Below are 18844 nucleotides of genomic sequence, written 5' to 3'. Positions count from 1 at the left end.
TATTTTGTACACAAAAGGTCTGTTTTGTACACAAACAAAAATATTTTGTACACAAACATAACTGATTTTGTACACGGAAACCGTAACAACGTACACAGAAAACACTATTCGTACACAAAATCTTGTTAAGCTTCTAGCAATTTTTTGAATTAGCTTTACGCGATCTCAGCACATAAGTTATCAAGTGTGACAAAACAAAGAAGCTTTATCACAATGAGAGTTCTCAATTGGCTGTGTTTTTTGATTTTGAGAGATTTTTTTATTATAAACATAAATTGCATTGAGCAGCACTTTCATTCCTAGAAGTTAATAATTAACAGAACAACGGCACCAAAAAGAAGAGGTAATACAGTTAGAGAAGAGAACGTGTAATTTGTGTCTGTAGTCTTTCAAAAGTATATTTGCTTAATTCAATCTTTTGTCATTGGACTACATCTTGTTTCGTACACTGTCTTTACTGTAGGATGATGTATTTTGTTTGTGCGGGGGCTCCGCCCCCAAACCCCCGCGCCTGCGGCGAGCTTTTCTTTACGCCCTGCAGGCTGCCGTACGTTCATGGGGCTCTGCCCCAAACCCCGCTAGGGGCTCCGCCCCTTAGACCCCGCAAGGGGGCTGTTCCCCCTTGACCCCCCACTGCGGGGGCTGCCGCCCCTCGACCCCGCTTTTTTTTTTCTTTTATATTCCACGGCCTGCGGCGCTGCTACATAAATAAATAATTTTTACCAATTACTTTCTCATCTCAAACAGCTCATTATTAAAACACGCTAACGTCGCTGAATCAATATATTCTTATATCTCTCAAAATCATCAAATTTATGTACAAAATGATATTTCTATGTGTACAAAATTATACTTCTTTGTGTACAACACGAACTTACTGTGTACAAAATGAACTTTTTGTGTCCAAATTGATCATTTTTGTGTACAAAATAAGCATTTTGGTGTACAAAATAATCATTTTTGTGTACAAAATCATGGTTTAATAATAAACAATAAACTTTTTGTGTACAAAATGTAAGTTTTGTGTACAAAACTGACTTTTTGTGTACAAAAAGAAATAAACCGACTTTTCCACATCTAATCACCCCACAGAACACTCCTACCTACTTTTTAGATTTTTAAAGAGAACGATGCCCTTCGGGCATCGTTTTTTAGATTGTTGTAAAGTCATGTATTAAGAGCGCAGCGCTTCGCGCTGCGCGCTCAATGAAAAGTTATTTACGCATCTGTTGTGGACGGTTTATTTTAGGCACTATCGCTTGTCGCCCTCACTTCGTTCGCGCTACAATCCGCGAAATTGCCTAAAATATACCGTCCACAACATATACGTAAATAACTATTCCTGCACGATATATAGTTCGGGAAAAACTGACATTTCTTAATGAAAAATCATGGCAAAATATGTCGTATTTCAGTTGTCGGCATAAAAGTTTTTCGTCATTTCCTGACTTGGTACGAAAAATACTATTTATCTAAAATAAACAATGATCTGCGATGTGAAATCATTTTAAACAAAACTGCAGTCAATTGGACGGTTCAATCTAAATTGAAATTGAAAAATCTCTTCTAAAAGTATGAGTAAAAATTAAAGATTCTAACAAAATGAGTCACAAATGTAGGACAACATAGTTGTTCCAAATTTTTTCTTGATATAGTCTGACGATTCTTTTTCCAAAATGCTTAAGGGTTTAACTTTGACTTTAAATTTATATCTATTTGAAAATATCGAGCAATTATTTCGAAAATTCGTGGAATTGAAGGAATTGATTGGAATTATAGTAATTGAAGGGCGAATCCGGCAAGTAGTGGTGTTAATCCGTTAATTAAAGAAATAAAAGGAATTAAGAGCAATTAAAAGGAATTGACAGGAAGTACCTTTAGAAATTGAAAGGAAATTGAAAGGGAATTGAAAGGGAATTGAAAGAAATTGAAAGGAATTGAACGGAATTGAACGGAATTGAACGGAATTGAACGGAATTGAAAGGAATTGAAAGGAAATAGAGCGAATCCGGCAATTAGACGATTTGGTCCGGTAATTGAGGTAATTAAACGGAATTGAAAGGAATTAGAAATTGATTTGCCACCATTTTGGCCAGTCGGTTACCCCTCGTAAAAGTATGAGTAAAAATTAAAGATTCTAACAAAATGAGTCACAAATGTAGGACAACATAGTTGTTCCAAATTTTTTCTTGATATAGTCTGACGATTCTTTTTCCAAAATGCTTAAGGGTTTAACTTTGACTTTAAATTTATATCTATTTGAAAATATCGAGCAATTATTTCGAAAATTCGTGGAATTGAAGGAATTGATTGGAATTATAGTAATTGAAGGGCGAATCCGGCAAGTAGTGGTGTTAATCCGTTAATTAAAGAAATAAAAGGAATTAAGAGCAATTAAAAGGAATTGACAGGAAGTACCTTTAGAAATTGAAAGGAAATTGAAAGGGAATTGAAAGGGAATTGAAAGAAATTGAAAGGAATTGAACGGAATTGAACGGAATTGAACGGAATTGAAAGGAATTGAAAGGAAATAGAGCGAATCCGGCAATTAGACGATTTGGTCCGGTAATTGAGGTAATTAAACGGAATTGAAAGGAATTAGAAATTGATTTGCCACCATTTTGGCCAGTCGGTTACCCCTCGAACTGCTGTGATATCGTTGTTTCGGACTGTGGTAAGCATATCGAATTAATTCATCGAATTTGAATAAAGCATTGAGCATCAGCAATTTGAGGTCGAAAGTTAAATCACTGGAATACTGGGGATGTTTGAACTCTTCGACGACTCCAAAATACTGTAACTGAGCATCATCTTTCCTTGTTGCCATATTCAAATCTCCAAGGATAACACATGTATTTTATCAACTTAACTTACTCCTTATACGATGCCAATGTTAGGACGAAATTTTTGCTGATAAGTATTCCAGTACGAGTACAATAATAGTTTGAGTCATTTTCTATTCTCGCCTACAACATAATTGTCTGACGTTTCCTGTGTTATTTTAAAACTTAATTTACCATAAAAGGAAACTCTTTCAAGGCTGCATCTTCATTATTGTCATTAAATACCTCCGATAATTGCGGTAATTTGTTGCGATAATAGTTACATTCTATAGAAAAATACTGATTTAGTTGCAATTCCACGGTTGAGAAGCAAAGAAATTCGTAAGAAACAAACCTTTTGACTAGATATTCCCTCCAATGACAACGTTAACGTTGAACCATTGCAACAGAATAAAACTCACAGCGATGATAGATTCATGTCGATCTGTTCGTTGTCTTAAAACTCGCGTGATGAACTGAATTTATTTCAATGTGCATCACCAGAATTTAATGTTCGTTATAAGAACTTGAGATTATTTCCTTCCAACTGGCGTCGACACTCTATACGTAGATGACCTGGATCGAATAAACAAATATTTCGCCATAATTTTTAAAAGAGTTCATCCAAGTGAACTGTCCCATAAGTACAAATCTGTTACCCAGATATAAAGTTATCATCTTCGATAAACTAACTCGAAAAACGAAAACAGGCGCCTACATACATGTACTCTTTGAACCATGTGGAAAGGATCATTTTGCGTTAGTATTTTCCTGTAATAATTTGCTGTAGTAATCATTAAAATGAAATCGGAACAAAATGAGCTCTCGGGTTGAACGATTTAGTATTAAACTCGTTTAATATCACATTACAGATCAGTCTTTCATCTAATTTTATAAGCATTTTACACTCCAAGGCTACGGCGATTCTTCGTCCTGTATTTTTGAATTAGTAACAACAAAACCAATGCAACTGACATCAGTGTCAAAGCAATCAAAATCAAAGGTATAAGAATAAAAAGCTCGACGTCTTTTGAATTTTTAGTTGAATTGAGTTTTTTAGTGGAAGTTCTTGGCGTAGAGTAGACTCGATTGTATACAGTAGATTCCAAGTGTGATGTTGTTAACAGCAGAATAGGTGCAACCGTTTGAAATGTTGATGCAGATGCTGTTGTCGGGCCATCTGCCATTATTTTCGACGATAACGTAATGCCATTGTCATGGGATATTATTGTCTAAAATTGAATGTATGTTTCTACTGTACACATATGTAATACTTATCCATAACTAATTCTTGACTCACCGATAATGTAAATTTTTCGAGGTCTTCGTTTTCATCGCCACTAGCATTGAGTGAAGGGGTTTCAGGTATTGATAGATTAGGCTGGCAATTACTGCATTCTATCATATAAGAAATGAATTTAGTTAAAGATGTGCCACAATTCAAAGATTTTGGAATATAAATACTTGTTTGCGTAACTAGACTTCCAAGTGCAGAATACCTTACAGTTTGCAAAATAAAAAGTATTAAAAGAATGATGATATTCATGTTGATAGTTTTTAGAGTCGTTATTCCTTTGTGACTTCAACGAGAATTGAAATAAGAAAAATTAATTTTATGTCTTATATGGCGCATCAAGTCAGAATTTCACCACGATAAGGAGTGATTTGAACAGAAAAATCTGAGTTACTGTGAATCATAGAGAATGATTAACATGAAGAAAAAATTATGATATGGAATTCAGTCACTCGCTAAGAAATGATAAAGAATGGTGACAATGTTTCGTTGATATGTCTTTATCTAAACCTTTCACCAGTATATAACGTTGAGCACTGCAGTTTTTAACATCTAAGAACCAGCCACTGACGATTTTCTATATTCCACATACACTCCACCGAGGGGGAAACCACTATTTTGTGATTAACATGGTTAATCAGTTAATCTGTTAATCAGACACATAAGTTTTGTGAATCCAAACGGTTAATTGGTGATTAACCGCTATATTTCACGTTTATTTGTAGTTTTGCGACGATTCCCCCGGTCAAATGCTGGTGAATCACCAATTCGTCATCATGATAATCACAGGTTAATAATGTTAATCACATCAATAAAAAAGAGTGGTTTCCCCCTCGAACTCCACTGATTGAGGTAGTTGTCAAAACGAATCGGCTGAATACTTCAGTGTGGCTTCAAATTAATTCGATTCAAAAAGTTTAGCAAACATATTACTCTTAGGGGTTTTCGTCAACTATCTAGATATATCTGGATATTTTTAAATTTTCTTATAAAAAATTTGAAGGTTTTCTTTTAAAAGTTTTCTGCATTTTCACTAACCCAGTACTTTTAAAAGAAAACAAAAAAAAATGGGAAATTATATTCGAGGGATTATTTTTTCCCGGTCTACCAATAAATTTCTCCTTTTACAAATATTTTAAATCCCTTTACCATTATAAAGTCGAAATTGGTACCAATTTACCGAAAATATTGGTAAACTGAGTTATTTTTAACGATCAACCAAAAACTAATAACGTTCATTTATTACCATCCAAAAAAAATTCTAGGCTGGTTCTAGAAAATCGTTTTTTATCGAATATTAAAGGCGGCAAATGTATCAGGATAACCCCATAATTATCTACAACTCTATCTGTTTGAATTTATTTCTAATGTTTCAAAACACATCTGTTACTTCAATAGCTTTAACATCAATTTTCTATGTAAGAGGAAAGAGCTCATTGCTTATGTTTGTCGTCGATGTCCAGTTCATAACAGATGCTTCGCTTCATAAGAGTATACATTTGTATAATTTAACGTTTATAAACTTGCATTAATTCTACATTAGATTGAATGAGTCCGAGGCCTCCAATGGGCCGGTTGGGCATAAACTTATCTGATACTTTTAAAATTTGTCGCATATCTAATTTTTAATGAATAAAAATTTGTTCAGGGCCATGCAAGCAAACCAAAATAGATGGAGTGATGCGATAAGAGTAAGGCCATTGCCAACAACAACTGATTTTTATATATAAATTTCATTTTTTTAAACTCTGTCATAAGTTCCTATTTCTAAAGGCATTAAATTTTCATTTTCATTCTTCATTGTAATTTCTCAGTTAAACGGCAATAGACCGCGTTATTTCACCTCCTGTACATCTTGCCACGAAGAAATTAAAATATTAAAATGAGAATGTATCAACTCTCGAGAATTGAAACAATTTATTGAAACACTAACTGACGAGACTGCTGAAGGGGTAATTGAAATGGGCATACATTTGTTAGCCTTTTGTGTCATTTCATTAGGAATGTATTATATTTACAAAACATATACGACAATTTAATAATGTTGAACTTTGAATGGAAGTGTAACGGGGAATATTGAAGCATGCGCGCAACTACTTTAAAGAGCTAAATACCACGTTCTCCTTAGAACCGCACAATTGTAAATATTTTTTTTAGATAAATATTTCCTTATTTCATCTATTTGTCAAAGGACTACTCTACCAATTGATTTCCAAACGAGTAAGACCTCTCCTGCAAGACTCTCGCAGAATCCACAGACGATAGAAACGGGGAAAACAGATTTCTCCATCACCGAAAATTGAGAAAACTTTCTGTGAAACGGAACAGCACCGCACATTGCATTTGAAATGCTCCTTCATATAGTGTGTGTAATTTTTCGTTATTTTTTTTGTATATTTTCTTTTCACTTAAAAGTTTTCAGATCATCTGTGACTGTTCGATTACATAGGTTCTTCTCGGGGACCTGGAGCTGAGAGCAAATTTTATACACTTTTCATATACACAGCACCTATATTCACATCGCGCGCGCTACGCAGGAACGGTTTACATTGTGTGCTGCTAATTCGGGATGAAGGCAATATTTCTTGCACCAGACGTTCAGTTCGTTCAGTTGTTATCATATTTTTGGAGTGTAAATACCAAAATCTAAACACGTTGAAAATATTGCGAAACACTGTGCGGTAAATCAGTTTAGTGTGTTCAAATAAATGATGATGATCGCATCTAGAAACGAATTTAATGTAATTCGGATTTTTCTTTAAAACAAAAACTAATGAAATTCAATTAAAGAACTTGAAAAATAAATGTTTCCGGTTTTTGCTTTTAGGTTTAAAAATTAAAAGCTTAAAACATTGAAGTAAACATTAGTGCTTGCCAGTTAATAAGTGTAATGTAAACTCTAAATTGGCAATTAAAGGAAAAAGTTGTTGCCAGAGAAGATTATCTGTTAATTTAAAGGACGCGTGTGAATTTACAAACAAAATTACAAATTCGGTAGCAGTTGGTTGATTTACATTACACAATTCTAGAAAACTTTAAATTAATTTTTCCTGTGCAGCGAACAACAACAACAAAACTTAAAATTTATTTACCTAATCGAATTTTAATGATGTGCTTCACCATATACTGTTTGCACATTATAAAAAATAATGTTTTATAAACAAAATTAAATTTTAACTATGTTTAAGATCCAGCCAATGTATTCTCCGTTACGAGGTTTTTTGTTGAAAAAATTATACGGAAAATTGATCGCATATTAAAAGCGAATTGATTCCAATTAATTTTCTAATTTAAATATTGCTCGCAGAAAGTTTTACAGTTAATGGAGAGAATTATTATCTTCTCGTTAATATCCGCCTTCGGATAAAATATATGAAATGAACGACTGAAGTGGTTCCATCATGCTTATAATGTTCAACTTTATAAGGTCGAATTTGTTAGATAATAAGCTTTACTTATTTTAATTGGCTTCCTTATAAACTTCGATTGTTAAATTGCTGGAATTTTCTCGTCTGCATTTTTACTAGGTAAAAGAGAAGCACGGAGTTTTCAAAGATAAAATTTTATTTGTTAATGCTCACGTCCTAGCTCGAAAGACGCAATCCGGAGATTCAAGTACCAGATAGTTCGATGTTCTAATTATAAAATTGCTGTTCAAAAAAGTAGATGCAATTTCATATACAGTGTCAGTTCTCAGAGAACACAGACATTTTTCTATCACAATTTATGGAATCAGACATGAGCGCAATTGAAAAAGTGTCGGCAGAAGTTCTATAGTCGAGAAAGTATGTGGGTGATGGCTACAAAAATTCGGTTATAAGTCTATAATTCAACCTGACAAAATTTCAAAAACATGATAAGAATCGTCTCAGTAGTTTAACAGAGTTTTAATAAATGAAAGTGAATTGAAAACTTAATCCACCGATTCGTAAATAAAAAGAAGTTAAACTGACTTCAGTCTGTTAGAGGTAAGAAATCAATTTTATGAAATTTTACTGCAAAATTTTGATGAATTAATTTCTAAATGACTAAAAACTGAAGGCTTTCTTACAAATTTGTATTTTAAATACCAAAATATCACCTACATTTCTAGATATCTAGTCAGTAGCTTTATGACTACTTTACTGCCGCGCGGCCTCAACAAAATATTCAGAAAGCGTCTCCAATGTGTGATAATAATCGGAAAGTCAACAAACGGAAAATAATATTTACTTGATTGGATTACAAAGGAATTGGTCGAAATTAGATTAATAATCCGCAAATTACACACAATTCATTATTCTGACCAATTCATAATAAACATTACAGCAAATCATACATTTTACCGAACAGATGTTTTAACAACATTTTCACAGTTAAATACATTCTACTCGGACAGAAAAAGAAAACATTTTCTTGATCATAATAAGATATGAACTCCGTTAGCATTGAATTCGTAGAATAGGATTTTCATCGTTTTTCTTCTTTTTTTTTTCGTAAAGAGATCTTATTATACAGTAAATCAGCGACACAGTCAGCATTTTATTTATAAATTCAGTGCCCACGTAATTCGTAGTAATATCAAATTGACTCAGATTCTGATCGAGTAAGAATCAACGTAATATTATGTTCCGTTTTCAGGTGTTATAAACGATTTAGCAGAGATGTATGTTTTCCGGCAATTTAATGTTTCGAAAATTTTATTGAAAAACTTTTGCCATATAAACATGTGTGCGAAGCTTGTGTAGATACACAAAAGCATGTAAATTGAGGATGGATTTGGGTGATATTTTTCGCTTTGTTAATGGTGGTAGTTTCAATTTAGGGTTCTATTATTCCTTGTTTTCCTCATTACCATAATGTTGACAAACCACCATTAGTAATATATTCGGTTATTGCAAAAATGTTTATTGAACTAAAATGAAGTGTCGTGTTAACCAAATCACGTTAAATATTATAACAATTTACAGATTTTAATTGCTGATTCAAAGTTTCAGCACGTCACTTTGTAAACTTTGTAAGCACCCCACTTTGCAAAATATATATTCGTAGCTTTGCATACTATTCATAGTATTGATGTCATACACACATTAGCCTTTTTGTTGTAAAACTTTGCAATATTTGCTTTTACAAGTCGACTATACAGCTCTTAGAAAAGATTGTTAGACTTTGTAAATAACTACGATTCAGGAGTGTACATTGTCTACAAATGAATGGTAGCTGCAAAGTCGGAATGTTTTCCAGAACAAATTAGAGAAAAGTTTTACTGTTTTCGGAAGGACCTGATTTTTCGTTTTTTCCATCGAAGCACTATTTTTACAAATTGAAGGAATTTATCGTTTTCATTGGGGAAAAATGAACTACATTCATTCGGCCTTCGACACATAAATAGTGAAACACGTAAATCTTCTTTTGTTGATTCTCCGATTCTCCTCAGTTTTTTTTTATAGACTCTATGTTCAGATGAAGCGGCAATTTAATTAACTGAATATGTTTTATGCAGATTATGAAAATTTAGTTTCGTATTTGCAATATTACCATAACACAACGTAATACCTACAGTCATTTCGTAATCCGCTTCTGGGAACAATCATCATAATAGCTTCACTGTGGGGTGTAAAGTGCCGTATTAACCATATAAATGTACGATATCGTTCTATTAAGAATGGTAAAAAGTTTTCACAAAATAAGGTACGACAAAAACGAATTTAAGAAGATGACGATGACGATTTTCATTGCTGTAAAAGTTGTAGCAAACTTTCAATTAATTCACCATACAATACATAATGTATTTCCTCTATGAACATGAGCATATGGGATATAATTTATAAAATGGATGGAACTTTTAACAATTTTCTAATTTCGGGTAGTCGACTAGTCGCTGAGATATAGCAGAAATCTTTCAATATAGTACACCATGTATGGACGGACAATAATTCGTATTCATTTCAAAAATTTATTGAACCGAAAGTACATCATCCTCTTCCTTTTGATACGTTTCTTTCGTCTTTTTTTTGGGGAACGAAAAATTTTCTTTTCAATTATTTTCGTTATAATGCAACAACTTTGACCTATTTCTACATTTTAACTGTTACTTTGATAACTTTCGTCCTACATAATGAATCGTATATTACATTATGCAAACCTTTTGAGCTGATTTTTTTTTTGTCAAATGACATTATCAATTTTCGATCAAATTCCTTGACTGCGGCAGAAAATTTATGTTCTTTATCATATATTTTAGGACGGTTTTTTACGGAATAGGAACTTCTTTTTACCGGAAAGACAGCTTAAAGTGAATGATTCGTACTTAAGATAATAATTTTTTCATGTATTCGGTGTGACTAATCTCATTTTCTCTACTCAAAAGGTTATAAAAAAATGGTGTTCTGTTGGCGATTAATCGAATGACATTTGTAGTGAGAAAGTTCAAAACTTTTTCTCACGTTGAGAGAAAATAGATTTTTCCTTAGTTTTTGTTGTCAAAAAAGTTATAGATCATCTTCTACTTTCAGACGTAACCTCACTTAAGTTTCGTTAAATGTTTCATTCATTCTTGACGTGGATGGCAATGCCTATTTTATTAAGCAAATACCTATTTCACTTTTTCATTAGTAAAATTGCTGCAAAAGCTCCTTTGGATAATCTTCCCTTTACGGCCTTTGCAACTTCTTTAGTCAAGTAGTTGTATTTCAAAGTGGTTGCGAAAGTTGTTGCAAAAAGCCTAGACAACGTTTTCCCATTACGAATTTTTTGAACAGTTTGGTATTTTTAAAATTTCCATTTAATTTTCATTCTGGGAAAATTATGAAAAACTAAAGTTTCAGCTTGTTATTAGTACTATTTATTAATATAAATCTACGTGAAGTAAATGTACAAAAAAAAAATGTGATTCTGCAATCTGCTTCCAGTCCTGGTGTGAAATATTTATCGTACTCACCTAACCAGACAAGAGGTAGAAAAAGAAAATATTTAAAAATTCTTGCGGTGGTTCAATTACTTGAATAATTAAAAGCATAAAATTCTTGGAACTGGCAAAATTCCCTTTCATACACAATTTAGCAATTTTCTTTTTGTGTATAAAGCAAAATAACTAGATCTTTAATAAATTCCAAAGAAATGAACGATTTAATTATTCAAACTGACATAAGATAATCATTCATTTTCGTTGATAATGTAAAAGATTTGAAAAAGATGGTGAAAATAGGGAAAGTTTTTCTTTTCAACAGCGCATTACCAAATCCAGCTACCACATAGTGTGTTTAAAAAAAAAATCCTTCTGGATTGAATAAACCTATTCAAAAAAATTTTCACGAAAGATTTAAGTTTTTTGTTAAAATTGGTTTTTATTTTTATTTTATTCATTTCAAGGGAAAAGAATCTCTACCCCACTAAGAAGATGAACGCGCGATGAGTGTGTATCTATAGCATGTATTTTTATATATCGAAACAATGTATTTGTATACCACATCACGCGCGAGAAAATATAAAAAAAGTATTACACAAGTTTGATTGCTGCTAGCGTGGTAGCGCGACGCGTACACACCCTAGAGAAAACTAAAAAAGATTTCTCTTCCATCATTTACTTTGGTTTACAGAGAAAAAAAATAATTGAATTTTGTATTCGTTTTAGTTAACTTTATGTGAAGGGATGTATATATAGTGGTAATAGAATAAATCGAAAAATTAGTTCTAATCCGTTAAAAAGAAGAATTTTATAGTGCTTCGAAGCGTAAGCTAAGTATCTAAAATATCACTTCATCATTTAATCCTTTAGTCAAAGCTACCAAATAAGATAAAAAGGTTGTTGAGAGGAGTAAAGAAATGCAAGGAATTTATTGTCCGCATATATATGTAGAAAACATACAAGATGACTCCGTCACTTTAAAGCATTCCATTTAAAATTAAACCAAGTGATGTCTTCATTTTTCCCATTTTGTCATACATAGCTGGATCTTAAATTTACGTCGATTTTCTGCTGGAGCTATAAATGACTTTGCCAACGTAACGATGCCATTGGTTACATTGAAACGATTGCAATTATAGCATGGACCATAACTCAAATTATTTTCCGATTTGAAATTAATAAGCGGAAACGATTTATGTTTATGAAATTGCAAATTATTTACAATACACCTGGTGAAAGATCATTATACCAACAAAAAGCCAACAATAAATTTTTGATTTATTTATTTCTACGTGCGTAATATAATAAGATTAAATTTTCCGGCTGATTTATGTTTTCTAATGTTGATATTTCGATACGTACAGATAATCCGAAACATTCACCAAGTGTAAGGAAGCTGGTGTAATATCAATATTAAAAAAGACTTGAAGAAAAACTGGAATAACGTGAAAGCTTCAAAATGAATCGAAGAATGTGCACTGGTGATATACAATCCAATTTGAATAATACTTAGACAATTTATCCCAACAAAGTTAACAGCGACTTTAAATTCACACATTGAAATGATTCGGAAAACATCGATTTGGTCACGTACGGTATCACATATGCAAAGTCGATCGAATGTGGGTGATAAGACTGTTGGTTTTCATTCAATTTATTTATTCATTTCGATAATCATTTACTGTGCTACCTGTTGGTGCCTATCAATATGATTCGGAGACGAATAAAAAACTGATGCGAACACGAGGTGATATTGTGTTAGGTGGCATATTTCCTATGCACGAACAGATTAATACGAATAATGAGTATCCGTGCGGTGATATCAAAAAGGAAAAGGTAAGTGAAGCGATTTATGATTTTTAGCTTTACCATTCATACTTGCGGAACTCGAATTGAAACGATTTTATTATCTGATGTCATTTGCGACAATTTCATTTCCGTGTAGCTTTGCAAGCAATAGTAGATAGTGGTTCCAAATTTTTATTTTGACAAGAGATGACGTTATAGCCTAACCCGACGGTATCGAAATGGATATGAGTACGTAACTGTTTGGACATTGTCAGTTTGATTGTGACTAGTTGTATTTATCAAAATAAGTCCAAATAAGTACGTAATGAAATCCCTGCCTTCCTTTTTCGATCTAAATTTAGTCAACAGATTGTAAAATCTTTTACGTCGATAATTATCTAGAATCTATTGCTTGTTCTTATCATTTAAAAATTAGATATCCGTACAGAAGAGGTCAATGTCCTCGTTTATTTGCTTGCCATTGTTTCAATTGTAAAAGCAAAATTACATAAAATCTCTTTCCTGATATTCAAATAGGGTGTGCAACGGTTGGAGGCTATGCTGTACGCTATTGATTTGATCAATGAGGATCCTAACATATTGCCAAATATAACGCTAGGAACTTTAGTCATTGATTCCTGTTCAAGTGATACATACGCTCTCGAACAGTCGATGGAGTTCGTCAGATATTATATGAACAAGGTAAGTTTACCAAATCGTTGAATTTATTGATTATATTGAATTTACGTATATGCATTCACTCGCAATTGAAATAAATAAATAATTCGCAAGCTAATGCGTTCAGTTGATGAATCGGAAAATCAAAGGGCTTATTGATGTTCCAACTTAAAGCTGGTACAATTTCATTTTATTTCAATCATTATCACCTTTAAGCTATTACTCTAAAATGTATATGAATGCTTCAACATAAATGGTTTAGTTAATATTTTACAATTTTAATCAGAATTTTTACAAATACGATAGACATATAGAACATATAGAATACGAATCAGTAGAATATTCGTGAATAGCAAAAATACTCGAAATGCAGATGCAGTAACGGAAATTATTTTCATTTTGATAAAAAGCTTCATACAGAAAACGCTGTAAAAACGCGTGTAATATTTTCGAAAGCAAATTTAATCTATCTACTCCTTTATCGAGACTGTTGGATGTCGGCGGTACGCTAGAACATGAAATGATTAAATGTAATGAAAAATGGCATAACGCCTACCGTATCCACAGTTTTGCTGATTTAAATTTTCCACGAAAATGATGAATTTTATTTGTTTGTACACTTTTTATATTTTACCTAAAAGGCATGCAGAATGGAAAAAATTAAACTTATGTAAACAGAAATATATTTATTTCGAGGGTAAAACCACGTTTCCATTTCGATTCATTTGGACAGTTTATGAAATAAATGAATAAATTTTATGTATGCGCGCTACGTAAAGCAATATACGGCAATCTATCAAATATGTCCAAATAAATAAAACAAAACGAAAAATACTCCGCCGAGGTTAATACATGGTACTGAGCTTTTATACCATTCGTAGTATGAATTTAAATTCGTTGATTCGGTGCTTAACGGTGAATATTAATTTAAACGAAATGGAATCCTAGGCTTTGGTTACCTTTACAGTTTCTCTCGTTTGGTTTTTTGTTTTGATAAAGGTAAGATACGATTTTTTCGTTGGAGGAACTTCAGAAAAGAAGATATTAGGACAATTTTTACAGTAGATACGTCGTTTGAGTATCAAATCAACAGAAACCCAGCAACCGTGCTCATCGATAGAAGTTGATAGAGATCCGGACTGGAAATCATTAGACTGAATTTGCCTTTCCATTTTATCATTGTTTTCCTAAAGAAACACCCTTACCGATCAAAAGAACGAAGCAATTATTAATCGTTAACCTTTATTGCGTCTATTCACGCCGTAACTGCGGTCGAAATTCAAAATGGAAAGTGCGGCGGTCTTTCTAAAGTAGCGTCATTTTCATACAATGAAGCGTTGAAATGTATTTTTTGGTTCACTTTTTCATCGAATCGTTCACAAAATTCAAATTTTAGGCACACTTACGGCGTGAATTGCTACTGTGGATCTAACAATCTTCGAATCAAAATCTCTTAATTTAATTGATTGGCCATAAATTTTTCTATAATATACAAGATCCAAAAGCTTGTCGTTTATTTCGTTCATATTCTGAGACAAGGTTTTTTTTGAAAAAGTGCGCAAAGTTTGAAGGTCCAATACGTATCCGTCCACATTTTTGGCCTCTAACTCACCTCTGTCCTATGAAATTTCTCAATACAACATTTAAAAAAAAAACAATTACGACAGTAGATATATCAACTGCAGAATCTCTTCTGAACCTGATTCTCTAATAATAACTTGTAGACGTCGACACAGCATCACGGAAACTTTAATGTAAAAAGAATGAGTTGCAGAAATAGTTGGGAAACAATATCAATCGTCCCAAGCATCTGTATAGTTGTAATAAATTGCTTGAAAATGTGTTTTGTCAAACGGTATACGTGTGTACGGTTCATTTCCGAACTTTCAGAAACTCAATTGTGAATTGAAAAAAGTTGAAAAAACTATGAGGTTCTCATTGCTGAACGGATAAATTTGGTTTAAAGACTATATATGATCATCACACATTTTTATTAGCAGTGTTGTAATTATTTATTAACAACAGTTGTGCTAACAATTTCCACTAAATTCTGTTTCAGCTATACTCTCTGAGACTTGATAGTGTTTCGTGGGTAGTCTGTTACTTTTTAAAGTTACATGGGTCTCACAAACTGTTAAGTTGTGAAATTCAGACGATAAACATTATCAACCCGCTCCACATCTGTCTGTTTTACTCTTAGTTTGAATTATTGCTATGGATATAAATAATAGGAAATTGCAAAATAGTATAACCCATCTCCTTTCATAAATTTGATTTGAATTCCCATCTAGAACACTCTCCCTTTGGAATTACATCGGACTTAGTAACTGGAATTGAAATGAAATTACATCTAAACAAAGTACGGAATGTACCAGCTGAATTAACAAAAAGCCGTTGATGTATCCAACCCCTTTCATCCTTCATGTCCCTTACGTTGAAAACCACATCATACTAAAATACATAAATATGTCAACGATACACTTAATAACAAAACATACCTTGCACACACCACATATTGGGTCACCTACATTATGTCTCTTAATCCTGTATTGTTTTAGGACAAAGAGTGGTATCCTTTTCATTCAATCCATCTCATATTCCATGACTCAAATTTACTTGATACTCAGGCATGTATGGTCCCAATGGGGAACACTACCCATGTCTATTTATAATTTTTTTATTTTCAAATTCCATTACCGGGTTAGAGTATGTCAATGTTTTTTTTACATTATACTTTTTGTCCGATGATATGCTAAATCTAGAGGACGAAATTTTGAGCAACTACGTCCCATTCCATTGTTACTTTCATTTGTTGTAATTTATATTCCCATGACTGGTTGTATATATACACATATATTTGATGGAATTGTATTAACAAATAGTCGTCATCGAGATAGAAGGTCCCTTACATTTCGTTTTTTTAGATAGTTAAAAATCACACACTAACTGGCACCAACGAGTCTCTTTCAACGATTCCGAAAAATATTAACGTTCAAAATTATTTCAGTGAGTGCTTATTTTTACGAGGCATTGGTTGCCAGTTGCCACAAAATATCACCGCATCAAATTTTATTATATATAAAGAAGGGTCTGCTCTAAAGTTGATTGTGTGTTGAAATTTTTAAGTGTTTGACAATATTGTTGACATTCCTTTCTGTTTACATCCTTTAAAGTAAATTGGTTGAGAAAAATTCGATATTTTCGGAAAAGGTATAGAACAAACGGATAACGAAAGAATTTCTGAGTATGATGAAAACATATCACCAGTTCATTGTTATCGATACATCCTTTTCATAACCAAAATACGTCATCGCCATAAATCAAAGAAACTTAAAATAAGCTATTCGCATCCAACAGTTTGCTATCCAGGTGTAAGTATAATTAAAAACTTGGATGTGAATTCAGATGTAATTATAATGCAACGTAGATCATTTCCGAAATTCAACTTCCTTAAATTATGCACAACTGAAATCCGCCAGCATATTTGTCTTTGGTAGTAATAATGTTAAATAAAGCCAAAGTTTCATATAACTATCATTTGCATATTTTCGAGACGTTTTATTAAAGCAAATACTCCGAAAATGTTCTATACACCTGGCACACCGACATTCGTGAAGATATTCCGTTTGAAAATTGTTCAGCGAAGCTATCTGCTAAAAATAAAATGAATTGCCATTTCGTCCCTTTTTGAGATGAAATTAAAAATTTAGTTGCGAGGGGTCGATCACTTCACGATAAACGGTTGAATGTATATAGGAAAAAAGGAGTAACATTTAATTGCGACTTCATTCTTATACAAACAGATGATATATAACACCGTTTGTCTAAGCATACAGTCAGTGATAAGATACAGAAAGCGTCTTTATGTCGACGTTTTGTGTAAATCAAATTCAATGCGTTGCTTCGTATAGTATTTTGTAGGTTTTCCAGTCAATAAACTCAAGTAATTGATTTTATTTTTGCTTTCTATTGAATTTTTTCCCTTTAAATGTGGAATTCTTTGCGTTTTGAATAACAGAAAAATATTTGTATGTTGGTCTTAGAGTTTTTTTTTAAAACCTCAACAAGTCGGACTTATTTTCTTTCGATATGTTCGAATAGGTGAGGTCTCGGTGTCAACATCTAAAATCACAGTCAAACTATAATTTGAAAGACCAAAGTAAGTGGAACGTCAAAAACATGCACAAATATTTCTGTCAGCAGTTGATGTAAAATTTTGAAAAATTCTCAAACTTCTTAAATTTTCCAAAAATTCCTTAAAATTTTCTTAAATTTCTCAAAGAAATTTCTTTAAAATTCTTTAAATATTTCTCAAAAATAGTCCCTGGTTATGTGCGACTATAGTTTTTGGACGTGCATAAAATCGTGTTACGAGGAGGGGCAAGTTATTACGTTTATCGTCTCTTTGGACCCCTCCCTTCATACGGTATTGTCGAACCAGCTCTTCGAGTTATTTCGATATGGTTTCACATTAAAATTCAACCAGATTGGAACAAACATTTACTCAACTCAAAGAAATTCCTGCACCGGAAGCAGATTTTACATTACAGAAATTGCTTTTCCCAAACACATCGTATGTTACATTCAATTCAATTTTCGATATACAATCCTTACTTCGTGCTGAAACATGCATACCCTGGACATACTCTGATGCACAGACACCAGGCCAAAGAATGTGAGGATGATAAATTACAATATCGTGTGAAGCGAAATCAAATCAAGCACAACAAAATATTGTATTGGATCACGAATACTCCAATTACGGACAACTTATTTTGATTCCAAAATATGCCATGTATATACAAAACGAATTCCAATATACTGTGGAACATATCCATCCATCTACTTCACTAACCTTCAGTATAAGAAATAAAATATTTTCAACGAATCCGAATAACTCCAACAACTCTATATCTACACCGAAATTGTGTTTCAACATAAACATCAAGATACAATACCCTGTCTTATAGGAATAAGTAACACTATGCATATCTCAGCCTATCCGAGTTATATATTAGCGTTGAACAGATCCATCTCGGGGTGGATGTGTATTATGTATACGTCTGGTTACACATAATATCCAGGAAGCAAAAGTAACAACAACAAAAATAGATCACAAAGAAGAAGAAGAAGAAGAAAACACCATCAAGGAGAATATACTACAAAACATTAAATCCAATATTGTAAATCGATATTATACACGCACGAATTGGAAGACAAATCATTATGAAATGAAAAAGGAGAGGAGTGATCTGCTCCTCAAAATAATAAGATATTTATTGGTACATGGAAAGTGGTTGTAAATAAGTGTTTTTAAGAATTGTGTATTCGATACTTTTCTATTTGTCTGCATAATGTATGGGAAAATGATGGGTT

General features: G+C 32.6%; 2 protein-coding genes across 2 annotated transcripts in view; one reads left to right on the top strand and one right to left on the bottom strand.

The window, feature by feature from the left end:
- Positions 1-3701: 3701 nt before the first annotated feature.
- On the bottom strand, positions 3702-4487 carry LOC119074163. Its single transcript, XM_037180168.1, has 3 exons — positions 4287-4487; positions 4123-4220; positions 3702-4054 (listed from the first exon to the last, which is right to left on the bottom strand). The coding sequence occupies exons 1-3, from the start codon at positions 4366-4368 to the stop codon at positions 3725-3727; spliced, it is 510 nt and encodes a 169-aa protein (XP_037036063.1). The 5' UTR covers positions 4369-4487; the 3' UTR covers positions 3702-3724.
- An 8220-nt stretch (positions 4488-12707) lies between these two features.
- Positions 12708-18844, top strand: part of LOC119073173 (metabotropic glutamate receptor 7-like) — a 114631-nt gene continuing 108494 nt past the window's right edge. The window contains 2 exon segments of the mRNA XM_037178480.1: positions 12708-12838; positions 13328-13492. Of these exon segments, the coding sequence (XP_037034375.1) occupies positions 12737-12838; positions 13328-13492 (267 nt within the window). The 5' untranslated portion in view covers positions 12708-12736.

This window comes from Bradysia coprophila, unplaced genomic scaffold (assembly GCF_014529535.1).
Source record: "Bradysia coprophila strain Holo2 unplaced genomic scaffold, BU_Bcop_v1 contig_138, whole genome shotgun sequence".
NCBI lineage: Eukaryota > Metazoa > Arthropoda > Insecta > Diptera > Sciaridae > Bradysia > Bradysia coprophila.
The sequence above is the reverse complement of the archived record's forward strand: the minus strand, read 5'-3'. Positions and strand labels throughout refer to the sequence as shown.